Source organism: Phoenix dactylifera, chromosome 13, assembly GCF_009389715.1.
Source record: "Phoenix dactylifera cultivar Barhee BC4 chromosome 13, palm_55x_up_171113_PBpolish2nd_filt_p, whole genome shotgun sequence".
Taxonomy (NCBI): Eukaryota; Viridiplantae; Streptophyta; class Magnoliopsida; order Arecales; family Arecaceae; genus Phoenix; species Phoenix dactylifera.
The window spans coordinates 3723747-3736554 of NC_052404.1; the positions used below are offsets into that span (position 1 = coordinate 3723747).

General features: G+C 38.1%; 1 protein-coding gene across 1 annotated transcript; it reads left to right on the forward strand.

The window, feature by feature from the left end:
* Window positions 1-5384: 5384 nt before the first annotated feature.
* On the forward strand, window positions 5385-10820 carry LOC103701642 (haloacid dehalogenase-like hydrolase domain-containing protein 3). The gene is made up of 7 exons (XM_026802446.2): window positions 5385-6067; window positions 6344-6450; window positions 8434-8542; window positions 8629-8790; window positions 9159-9332; window positions 10381-10436; window positions 10526-10820. Exons 1-6 carry the CDS (start codon window positions 5720-5722, stop codon window positions 10408-10410), a joined length of 930 nt encoding a protein of 309 aa, XP_026658247.1. The 5' UTR covers window positions 5385-5719; the 3' UTR covers window positions 10411-10436; window positions 10526-10820.
* Window positions 10821-12808: the final 1988 nt, after the last annotated feature.

A 12808-nucleotide genomic window follows, 5' to 3' on the forward strand; every position in this document is an offset into this window, starting at 1 on the left:
AGGAGGTTTTGAGTTTTAATCTTGAATTGTTCAGCTTTAGAGTTATTTATCTTGGGCTATTCATTTTTTCAGAGAAAAAAAGAAATTTGTGAAGAAATCCCCCATAGTTATCCAAATGGTTTGCTCGCCACCTATCATAATTAACGAGGATCGGACTCCAAGGTAACATCCCAGCTGTACCTTTCCGTTTAGAAGTATGTGACATGTGGATAAGAAAAAAAAAAACGATAGGATATATGTAACAAGATGTATATTTTTGTCTATAAAAAGGTTAGTAAATAAAAGTGACAACCTGACTGGGGAAAAAAAAAAATAAAAGCACCAGGGTATTATTTAGCATCTGTGATATAATATGTGGACAGTATATAAAGAGTGGAGAAGAAGAAAATTAATAAAAAAAAATATAAAATAGAATAAGAAATTGTCTCAATTTGTAATATGCGGCTATCACTGCATTGAACCATCAGAATCAGAATAACTCCTTTTCCTTTACATGAGAAGAAAAAAAGAAAATTTTGATCGTTATCTTATCTCACTTTAGCCTATAAAATAGAACCACCAAACCAAGCCATACAGATTTCCTTAGTTTGCGCGGTAAAACCTTGATGATGAGTCCAAGCATACTAAATTTATAGATTTTATAATTTCTTCTATTTCTACGAATCTATCAAGCCAAGTCAAGCAAACATAGTCAGAAATTTTACAATTGCTGCCTAATAGGGGTGTAGATAGTTCGAGTCGGGTCGGACCATGAGTGATCCTGACCCAATACAGTTTTTTATTCGAGTTCTAATTTTGGACCCAGACCCAATTCAATAAAAGATCGGAACGGGTCGGGTCGGATCTACCGCTACAATTTTGATCCAACGGATTATTCGGGTCGGATCGGGTTCATGTATAATCCTGATCTAATCTAAAAAATTTCGATCATGTTTCGGTCTAGGTCCGGTTTGGTTCGGGTAAACCCATCCATGGCTCCAGAACTTGTTTGCTCCGCTGCGGGCTGCAGCCTATGGGTCTAAATAATTTTAGAGATTCGGATTGGGTCGGATTGTATAATTAAAAATCCAAAATTACTTAAATTTCAAATAGATCGGATTGGATCGGATCGAGTCTGAATTCAGTAAATCCAAATTCGACATAGAAAATAGAACTAGTTCAAATTTAGGATCCGACCCGACCTCACGGGTCTTTCAAAATGGGTCGGATCGGATCTAAGCAGGTCGGATCTAGTCGCTGGCTAATCAAACTCATTTGCAGTCTTAATTTCTTCCTATTCTGATGGTACTCCTGCCTCTTCTTCTTTGGAGGAGGTTTTGTGTTTTAATCTTGAATCGTTCAGCTTCAGAATTATTTATCTTGAGCTGCTCTATTTTTCAGAAAACACAAAAAATTTAAGAAGAAATCCACAATAGTTATCCGAATGGTTTGCTGTGTTCACATCAAGGGGCAGCATTTGAAATCACACTCAAACATCTCTTGGCTGATGCAATGCCGCCTATCATAATTAACGAGAGTCGGACTCCAAGGTAACATCCCAGCTGTGGCTTTCGGTTTAGAAATATGTGACATGTGGATGAGAAGGGGAAAAAAAAAAAAAAAACGATAGGTTGGACCGAGCTTTATTCCATCTTCGAGGCCGGCGCCTTCTCCCGACGGACCGACCTCTCACACGCTCTCATCCACGGCTTCCTGACGCCTGACTCCGTTTCGCTGCCAGCCACCAACACGTGTGGACGGAAAATTGAAGGGGCCCACCAGGAACGTACGTGTGACGCGTGAGGTGGAACCATGGCTGCGTGGCCACTACGTGGCAGGATAGTTAACATAATTTTTTTTTAGCTTTTTCCCTTTTTGGCTTCCTTAAATTGGTAAAATAATCGTCACCATGCTTTTACGAGGGTACATATACTCGAAAAACGTATGGTCTCCCCTCCTTTGGAAGTTCTCGCGAAGAAAGCTATCAGCACTCAGTAGTCAAATATGGGCCCCTCGTGCACGTGAAGTTATATTCTGCACCATACGCACGACTGCAATCATGAATGCTTATTTTTAAATTTTTTTTTTTTATATATCAAAACGCTAATCTCCATGGCCTCCACAAAACGAATAGTTATAATTCGCAGTGTGCATGGTTATATGATGCAGACTGGTGCTCCTTTTTTTGAATTATAAAATAAATAATTATAATTGGCAGCATGCATGATCGTATGTTACACATCATGTAGGTAGAAAATAATTTCTTCCCATACGTATGATGCTTTTCTTTGGAGTGCATGAGCCTTTTTTTTTTTTTTTTTTTTTCTTCGTACGCTTATAAAAAGTTAGGCGAAGCCATTTTGTACACTAAAATTTGTCCGATGAAGGATTGAGAATAGACTTGGGCACTGGGCCGGGCCGCCCATGGCCCGGCACGGCCCGGCACGAAGCGGGTCGTGCCTGGCACGGCTCGCTTGCTACAGTACCGGGCCATGCCTGGCACGGCCCATTCAAGGGGGTCGTGCGGGGTCACGGTTTTCTGGCCCGCGGGCCGAGCCCGGCACGGCCCATTAGGGCCTGGGCTGGCACGGCCTGCTTCTTGGCCCGCGGGCCAAGCACGGCACGGCCCGCGGGCCAGCCCGGCACGGCCCATACGGGCCTGGGCCGGGCACGGCCCGCGAGCCAGGCCCGGTTCAGGCCCTTATGGGCCTGAACCGGGCCCGGGCCGTGCCAGGCACGGCCCGTCTCCATTAAAATACCCAAAATACCCCTCAATTTAGCCCAAAATACCCCTCAATTTAGCTGTTTTTGGACTGTTGGGAGGGGCATTTTTGGAAAAATCCCAAAATAGCCGTTGGAAACGACTATTTTCTCCCCCCCTCTCCAGACGGGCCGTGCCAGGCACGGCCCGTCTCGTGTCGTGCCGGGCCCGGCCCGCCAATCGACGGGCCTGGGGCCGGGCCGGGCTTCGGTTTTCTGCTAAGCGGGCCGTGCCTGGCACGGCCCGCTAACGAAGCGGGCCGGGCCAGGCACGGCCCGTTTAGACCCCTGGCCCGGTGGGCCTGGGCCGGGCCGGCCCGGCCCGATGCCCAAGTCTAGTTGAGAATTAGAGTTCTAAAACGAGTTTTCTAAATTACAAAAAATTAAATTATTATCCAGCAGAAAATATGTTTACATTTCCAAACAAATATTTTTTTAAAAAATATATAACGATGCTTTAAAGCGTCATTATAAAAAATATCAATTTAAGGATTATAAATGCCGGTTTTTAGCGACACTTTTAAGTATCCCTAGAAAGCGTTGCGAAAAACCGATCTTTTCGCCACGTTTTTCAAAAGCGTCGGTAAATTTTTTTTCCACTATCACCTATTCGACACTTTTGCGACGCTTTAGAAAACATTGGCGGAAAATTAACCGACATTTATAAACGTCGGTATAGGCTTTAGAAAGCGTCGGAAAAGGCAAATTTTTTTATAGTATGGTTATACTGCTATATATTATGCATGGATTTACCGTTCATGGGTTCCATGTGATAGTTGGGAATTGGTGTGCTGTATGCGCCATAAATCATTCAGAGACTAATTTCTGCTTAGGGCTAGTAAAACGAGTGGTGATTCGGTGGACAATGTCCAGCGTTTTCTTTGAGATGCTAGTTTAGGTCTATGTGAGGCTTCTTCCATTTTTTTTTCCCATACCAAAAGAATCCAACCAATTGCTTGTGAGATATTCATGCATATAGGTGTTTAGGTGTCAATTTCTATCACAAAAACATGCTGGAGAGCAAACCATTCCCTTTAAGCCATGATTCATGATTCACGGAAGAAGGTATTGTTTGTACTTTGATGTGTGCACATGGATAATAGGGACTTATATCTAATTCGGTCATTACTTAAAGCCCACTTACTTAAACTTAATATGGATCTAATTTTTAAAATCCAAAGCTTAAGCTAGTAAGTGGATGAGCCTATAAGTATATAAGCATGACTATTTTTCAATATCCTCTTTTGTGTGTAAGTTTCTAATATCATGTTAAAATCCAACCTAAAAGTTTAAGCTAGTCAGTGAATGCGCCCATTGGTATAAAAGCTTCGTTGGAGTTCTTAACCATCCAATATGGGACATTCCTCAACACTAATAGTATTAGACCCTACTTGATTAAACTCAATATAATTAATTTAAAATATTAACCCCATCCTTAGAATTTAAACATAATATGAAGTTGACACATAAAAATGGTACTCTGCCGTGAAAAGTAAATAAGACGGATCAAGTTTTGAATCAAAGGCCAAAAACATTTAGTTTAGCCAGGTAAAAGTCAAGCAAAACTCAGTCACAGAGGAAACTGAACTACATCTTTAATAAAATTTTGGATGATGCGACATATAAAAAGTTTTAAGTTTATAAATTATATAATCAATTTCAAGCATATATTTATTGGCTATTTGCAGATTTATAATGTCATCATAATGGAGAAGGATAGTAATTACTTTGGCTACTAGACCAAGCCCTTCAAGAATAATATATTTTTTTTTAAGAAAAAAAAAAGAGACAAAGGGCCAATCCTTACTAATCTAAATATTATCAAAAAATAAATATTTACAAAATAGGCAGAGGAAGAATGCACAAAGAAAAGAGAGCAGGAAATGATCATAAGAAGAAGCTCCTTTCAGGGATAATATTGGTCAACTTTTCTACATGTAAAAAAACTGAAACATATGCACTTCCATTACATAATCCAAGTCCTGTTGCAAAGAAAAGAATGTTATTTTGAATCAGATTTCTCTTTTGAGAGAAGGGTTTTGAATTAGATTTCACAAAGGATTGTTGTTAATAAAGTGCTCCATATCCAAAATAGACTGACTTGCCTTTTTTTAAAACTCTATTTATGTGCATATAATAAATATTTGTATGTAATGAAAATAGTGTTGTTTTTGATGGTGACACCATATTTTAAAGTTAACTTAGAAATTCTTAGAATTAGGAAACTTAGAAAATTAAAGTGAAAGTTTTAATTCCCAATAAACTTGCTTTTTAGTTGGAAAGTAATGGTACGAGTGCATGGAAGAAGAGAATTTTGTAATTTTAGCAAAATAGTTAGTGTTTAATTTTGGATCAATTTACAAGATATCTATATACCGGTCAAAGAAAGTTTCACTTTATTACTCTATGAAAAATTGGATAAGCCTTCCAAATTTCAATCAAAAAAAAAAGAAGAAAAATTAGATAAGCCTACCAAATACATATTAAATATGTGCGCGACTTAATATACATCCTAAGTATATAGTTAGTGTGACTAGATTTGATTGAGTTTGGAATCTTGACAAGGACGTTAGAATTTAAATAAAAGAAGCATGTGATATCTTTGTGTGGGTGAAAAGAAAAGGAGGAGGAGAAGAAAAAAAAGAAGAAGTGAAACTTAATTCTTGGTCCGTGGCGATCTTTCCTCCCCCAAAAGAAAAGTTTTCTCCATTAATCCAAGCTATGGCATTTCCGTAACATCTCCTCGGCTGCCTTGTAGACTATATCTACAATATATATAAACTGACAGCAGCCAACTTCCTTGGCGACAACACGCACGCGGCCAAACGCGACGCCTCCGCTCTCAAACCTGCCGGCGAAGCAAAAACAAATCGGAAAACGGAATACTCCTCCTTTCTGATGACAGAGAGGAGGAACGGCGGAGCGGCCGAGACCACCGGACGACAAGGCCCAGGCGGCGGCGGCTGCGGCGAGAGGGACCATGACTAGGGCTCTAACCAGGAATTCGCTAATGGCGGCCGTCGGCCTCTGGACGAGGCTGAGATCCGGACCTGTTCTCTCATCCTATTACCATTTGTGCGGAAAATATGGCACCTCTGGCTGCAAGAACGGGCAGCGCCACCAGGAGTACTCCACCGAATCGGCCGCGGCCGAGGTGGAGGTGGCGGAGGGGTTGCGGCCGCTGCCGGGAGGCGGTGGTGGCTGGGATTTCGTGGGAGCGAGGGAGTATCTGGAGTATAGAAGGGCCTTGTATGGAGAGATCACGCACAAGGCCGTCCTCGTGGACGCCGTCGGCACCCTCGTCGTCCCCTCTCAACCGATGGCTCAGGTTTTCTCCGACTCTTTTTTTCCCTTTGAAACAACTCATTCATCATCATTTAAGCTCCAAGGTGGGCTTTTTAGGGTTGTAAGTTGTTTTGTTATTTTGGCGATCGGATGTGGTTCTTAAAGATTTTTTTTTTTTTTTAAAAGAAATTTTTAGTTGCATTGTTTTTTTTTCCCTGTGTTATGTGTTCGATACTAGAATTAGTAACAGACCAGGCAGGTGCATTTGTTTTTAGGATTGCTTTTGTTCTAGTGCTATGTAATCTTTTGGTGGCTTTAGATTTACAGGAATCTTGGTGAGAAATATGGCGTCCAGTACTCAGAAGATGAGATATTGAGTCGGTACCGTTGGGCCTATGAGCAGCCATGGGGCAGATCTCGGTTGAGGTCTGATTACCAAAAGCATTTATTTCTTTCCCCTACTCTTTTGCTATCATGATTTATGTTCTATAATTGATGTGTAGGAAGACAGAATTGATCGGATTTTAAAAACTAAATATGTGACTTTGATTGTCACTTTTTTTTTCCTCAGTCAAGTAAGAAGTTGTTATTCATCATTTTTGTTGTTATTGTAGAAATGGGTGGTATCTGTACAGTGTAATATATAATTTTCCTCCATAATTTTTGTAGCAGGACAAAGTGGCAGGCTTGCTTTACTAAGACAAATTGGTCCTTCAATCTGCATGCAATAGATGCCTAATTATCTCCTTGATGTTAACTGATGTTTTCACTTGCCTCAATTTAATAGCAGTTGAATGAGATTGAAACCTTAATTCCCTGGCATGCTTTTTTATTAGTTTAGAATGTTTGAATTGACAAACATAGTGACTTATGTGAGGAAGAAATCAATTTTTTTTCTTTTCTCTTTTTCATATAGAGATTCTATGATGTTGAAAATAGTTAAGTGCTTACCTTAGAGGATCTCAAAGTTCGTAAGATTTGCATCATCTATTTTTAGTCTGTCAATGGGCAATGTGGGTTGAAGTGGCTTAAATTATCAACATATTTCAGAATATGAAGGCTATGGATTGGTTCAACTAAGAAAGGAATATAGGGAAATTTTTAATATAGGAATCAAAAGAAGACAAATGTTTAATATCGCTCTTAAATTAGGTACAAATTTAACTATACCTGTAGATGTGACATACAAGATATAAATTATGCAACTGAAAGATTTGGTACTTATTGATATGATAAACGACATGTTTGGGTTAGCTACCTAGCTTCACTATGTAGTCAAGCCATGTTACCAGGACACTTCAGTTTCTGGGAGTTAGAATACGGACACTCCTAGACATGACATGATACAACAAGACACTGTGTGATACTCGAAAACTTGAATGTTGTGCTTAAGTCAGCTAGAATTGTCAGCACTTGGCATTGTGTTTTGGTGTGTCCTGTCAAGGATACCTCATTGCAATTCATGACACTTGAATTCTCAACTACATCAGTATCAAACTATTTGTCGGAAGTCTTCAGATTCTACTGGTGAAGTGTCATTCCTATTTTTTCCTTTTCTTTAGTGTTAATGGATGCAAATTTTTTATCTGAGTGCTATTTACCAGTCAACGAAATCTACTTGTTATCATCTTTTACATATTTATTTTTCTTGCTTTTATAAATTGTATTATATGGAAATGTCTTGATACAAGTGTCCTGTGTCAAGATTTTTTGGAGGTTATGATGTCAGACACTTGGGGACACTTAAAACCTATGTCACTTGTATACGTAATGCTCTGTAGTGAGCAGGGAAGAAAAACTTTGGATAGGTGTTGCTTTGTCTGAGTACTTTATAGTTATTTCCACAAGATAGTTTTAACTTGAATCTTAATGTTCATGCATGTTATATGTCATTTACTGATATTTTCTTTCCCCCCACTTTGTGGAGGATCTTCAATTGATGCTCAAAGGAAATCTCTGTCTGGTTACCAAGCTACCCTCTGATCCTGTTTGAAAACATTCTCGTATGAACTTTTAAATACTTATTTGCAAATCTGGATTTGGAAAAATAGGACAGATATTATGCCTATTTTAGAAGCATGCATTTGATAGCGATTAGGGAATGAGAGAGCATGGATAATGTTTACCATAATCAACAGCATAATGGAATTCCCTTTCAATAATGCGAGTCTGATATGGAACCAAACTTTTATTGGTTATGGCTGCTTTGTGATTATAGGATAGCACCAATGCCACGTCATTCCTACTTTTCTTTGTCTAGGTTCAAATGTAAGATTCAGCATTCATATAATTTATACAATCATGCATTGTTTGTACTTCATCAATTCCTTAAATATGCGTGTTTGTCCAGTTTATTATACTGCCTCATTAAGATTTTGATTCATTCCTGTGTGTGTGCGCTAATCCCAGGTATGTGGCTGATGGGAGGCCCTTTTGGCAATTCATAGTTACTTCTTCTACAGGGTGTTCAGATTTACAATACTTCGAAGAGCTGTATCAATACTATTCAACAGAAAAGGTGGGCTGAATCTTATGTGGGAATGTCATTGTAGTTTCCAAGTTTGCTGTCAAGTCAAGTCTTACAGTTATTATTTTGTTTTCTAGGCTTGGCATCTTTGTGATCCTGATGCAGAAAAAGTTTTTCAAGCTTTGAGAAAGGCTGGAGTGAAAACAGCTATAGTCTCGAATTTTGACACCCGCTTACGGTCTCTGCTGCAAGCGCTAAAATGTGATCACTGGTTTGATGCAGTTGCGGTGTCAGCTGAGGTAAGTGGCCTTTTCTGTTTCTCCTTTTTCCCCTTCCTATGAATAGGTATGCGGTGTGTATGGTCAGTAGTCACCTATAATGTTATTTTGACATACAGAGTTGCAACTTGAGTTATGAAACCACCCCTCAAAATTTTTGCATTTGTTAATTTGTATTAAGATGCTTTATAGACTTTAGGTTGGTGAATCCATGTTTATATTATCTTGTATTTCACACAAATAAACTGGCATAATATGCTCTTTTTAGTGTTCCTTTTTCATTTGATCCACTATTAAATGTTTGTCCTTGTCACTGCAAACTTACTAATTAATTGGTATTGATCTTGTTTCCAGACTTTCTCTAAGATCTTAGGAATGCTTTGTAACAGGTAGCAGCTGAAAAGCCCAACCCGACAATATTTTTGAAGGCGTGTGAGTTGTTGGGAGTAAAACCTGAGGAAGCAGTGCATGTCGGTGATGATCGCAGGAATGATATATGGGGAGCTAGGGATGCAGGTTGTGATGCATGGCTTTGGGGCAGCGATGTCCACTCTTTCAAGGAGGTATCTTACGTACTCTCAGTTGTCAATTCATGACCTAAATCCTTAGATATCATCAATGATATGATGAAGGTACTCAGAAAATATTGCGTCTGGATACAACTATTATGATATAATGTGGATATCATTCAAAAGGCCACCATTGATCTTGACTATGATAATTCCAAGACTCTTTACAAGTTTCTGCCATGGCTAAATTCATGTTGCAGGCTTTCCTGGAGATGTTTCACATGATTTCTAAGTCCTTAATCAACTTAAATACCTTATAGGAGACTGCCTTGGTTTTCTGTTTTGGAACCCTGTTGTTTCCTCTGTGATTTCTTTTACTCTTAGGGTTGCATGTCATGTTTGTGGGAATTTAGAGAAATATTCATGAGCTCTCAGGCTGGATGTTCTCAGGCTTCTTATATCTGGCCTGTTTTGGTGTGGTCCGATCTTTGAGCAGCTCGGTGGTGCCGGCCTTGTTTCTTCTCCTTTTCTTTCCTCTTTCTTTTCTCTTCTTGCGATCATTGTATATTCTTGAGTAATGCTAATACACTTGCAAAATGATATTAGTCCCGTTAGATTAGTTTTGACTTGATGATGGGGTCTCCGGCACCGATTATTTGAGCTATTAGATATGATCTACTGTCGCTAAGATGCTTACTGTCAGAATTGGAGACTCCTAGCCTCCTATGCATCAAATGGTTAAAACTGGACAATTTAACTAAACAAAACAATGCATACTTTTGACTACTTGATGCATAGCTTAGGGATCCTCAAATGACATGATCTTTTGGTAGTAAATAGTTTAGAGATAATAGACTATATCCAATATCTTGAATCATCAGTGCCAGGTCCCTCTCGTTTGGTTAGGACTGACCTAACAGGGGCTGATATCTTTTTGCGAGTATATTAGCGCTACTCTATATTCTTATTGAAATGGTGGTGCTTCAACAACATCTTTCTTAACCAAAAAAAAAGGAACAAAATGCCTTCCTGGTTAATCTCATGGCAAGTTGGTTTCACGCAATGACACTATGGAATCTTATTCATGGGTTTTTTTGTGCAGGTTGCCCAAAGAATTGGTGTCCAAGTTTGAGGAAGCAGTCATGCTCATGCCGCCAAGTAATTCCATGTTCAGATCATGTGTACAGGATATCATCTCCTCTCTGACATCAAGTTTCTGATCATAGCTATATTATATTAATTTACAGAAAAAAAATAGTGAGGAAGAAGGGAGATGTATCAGGAAAATGAGATCTTCATGAATTTTCAGTTTCTGAAGTTGGAAATAATTATGTGAACTTGGCTATCCATCATAACTATCTACTACGATATTTTGCTGTTGGGAATACTGTAACATGAGCAAGGAAAATGCAAGTCCCTTTGAGAAAAAAGAGAGAAGAGTATGGGATATGTAACAAAAAAAAGAAAATCTTCTCTCGAGGGAGCTACCTAATCTAGACTAGAGTATGTTCATGGAATTTTGAAATAGATTTGAGTTGGCCTTTCTGATTTCTAAGATGGGGAGAAAATTAAGCCATCTTCATTATTCTATGATGAAGGTGAAGCATATATGCTTTTCCTCCTGCAATCCTCAGAATGGTTTTGTATTTCAAGTTAAATCGCTGAAGCAATAATCGTGTTTCCTGACACCAAAACAGTGTAGGCAAGTAGGAAAAATCTCGGTAGACTATTTTGTGACAAATCCCAAGGAACAACTAATACGATATGTATTTTTCATCAGCATGATATCAATTAAACCTATCGTGTGTGTGTGTGTGTGTGTGTGTGTGTGTGTGTCTTTGTGTCTTTCTAAAGAGATTGACATGTTTGTTGTTATCTAGTGTTTGCCCTATGAAGTGGGTCTGATATCAATTAATCCTATTTTATATATATATATATATATATATATTTGTGAACCCATTTAACGTTATATTGATGAAAGAGATTGACATGTTTGTTGTTATATAGTGTTTGCCCTATGAAGTGTGTCTGATATCAATTAAACCTATTATATATATATATATATATATATATATATATATTTGTGAATTCATTTAACGTTATATTGATGAAAGAGATTGACAGGTTTGTTGTTATGTAGTGTTTGCCCTATAAAGTGTGTCTGGTAGGATTGCTCGGATGGTATTTCCATTGCAAATTTTTCCCACTCGACCCTACAAAATTAGGTTTCACTGCTACATGTGGATGTGCTAGGCGGGTCAACTTGATGGTGGACATGCCCACCTGTCTTACCTGGATTGTTTGTGGTTCCCTTTGTTTCTGTAACTCTTGAGTTCCCTTCTTGCCAATCTATTTGGCTAGTCTGCATCAAGATTAGAAAATACCATCATGTAATGCTAATAAACATTTTATTGTTGTTGATTAAATTCTTCAACCAGAACTTCTTGATGAAATATATTTGCGATCAGAGGAACATCAAGTCAAACACCATATAAGAAATGATGTTTATGAAGACTTTGATCAGGATCTAAGGACTCATTTGGTTCACGGAAAAAGAAGGAAGAAAAGTGTAGTTAACGAAAAAAAAAAAAGAAGAAATATCTCTTACTTAGAGTTTTTAAATGAGAGAGATAAATAGTAGTATTTTTATATGAATAAGATTTTCATATTTTATGAGAAAGACAAATTTACGGAGGATATGAAAAGCTACTGTCCAATTAGTTTTTTTTTTTTTTTAAAGTGCCTTTAAGCCATTAAAATCCATGGGTAAGACTTCTCTATATCAAATTTATTAAAAGCATAGTAGGTATTTTATACAACTATCCCAGAAGAGTAATGCTTAACCAAACATAAATATCATATACTAAGAAAAAATATTTCAATGAAGAAAAATTCTTTCTGCGAACCAAATGAGTCTTAAATTTAGGAGCTTCTCTGCGGGAGCCGGTCTATTAAGAAAAAAAAAAAATCATATTTTCACTCAAAAAGAGATTTAGGTGTGCTTCAATTACCGATCAAAAAAAATGAAGTCATGGTAATGCTAGGATGACGAGAAATTACCATCAACACAAATATCTATTCCCCTATGAGCGTATTTAACACTTAGCTTTGTAATTAGTGCCACCTCTTAGTCTAAAGCCAATCTGAAAAATAACTTGGTACAATCTGATAGGAATTCGCAAGTTATCTGAGTTAAGCTTAGATTGAAAAAAAAAAAAAACATGATACTTTTTAAATATAGTCCAGATATGAATCACTAGGCATCCCGATCGTACGAATCCAAAATTTGTATACTATATTTTCACATCTCGTTTTCCCAAAATTAAATTATCAATTTATGCTGACTCCAAACTTTACGTGGTTGTCTATCACATTTAACAGAAAATATGTTGTTGATGGTGTTGACGTGTCATCTACTTGTTATGCAGCAACTATAAATGCACTTTTTATAGCTTTACCTGAGTTTAACCGAAAGACTTCTGGATCAAAACCATATCGTAAATCCGACAGGATCCAACCCAAACGGAAAT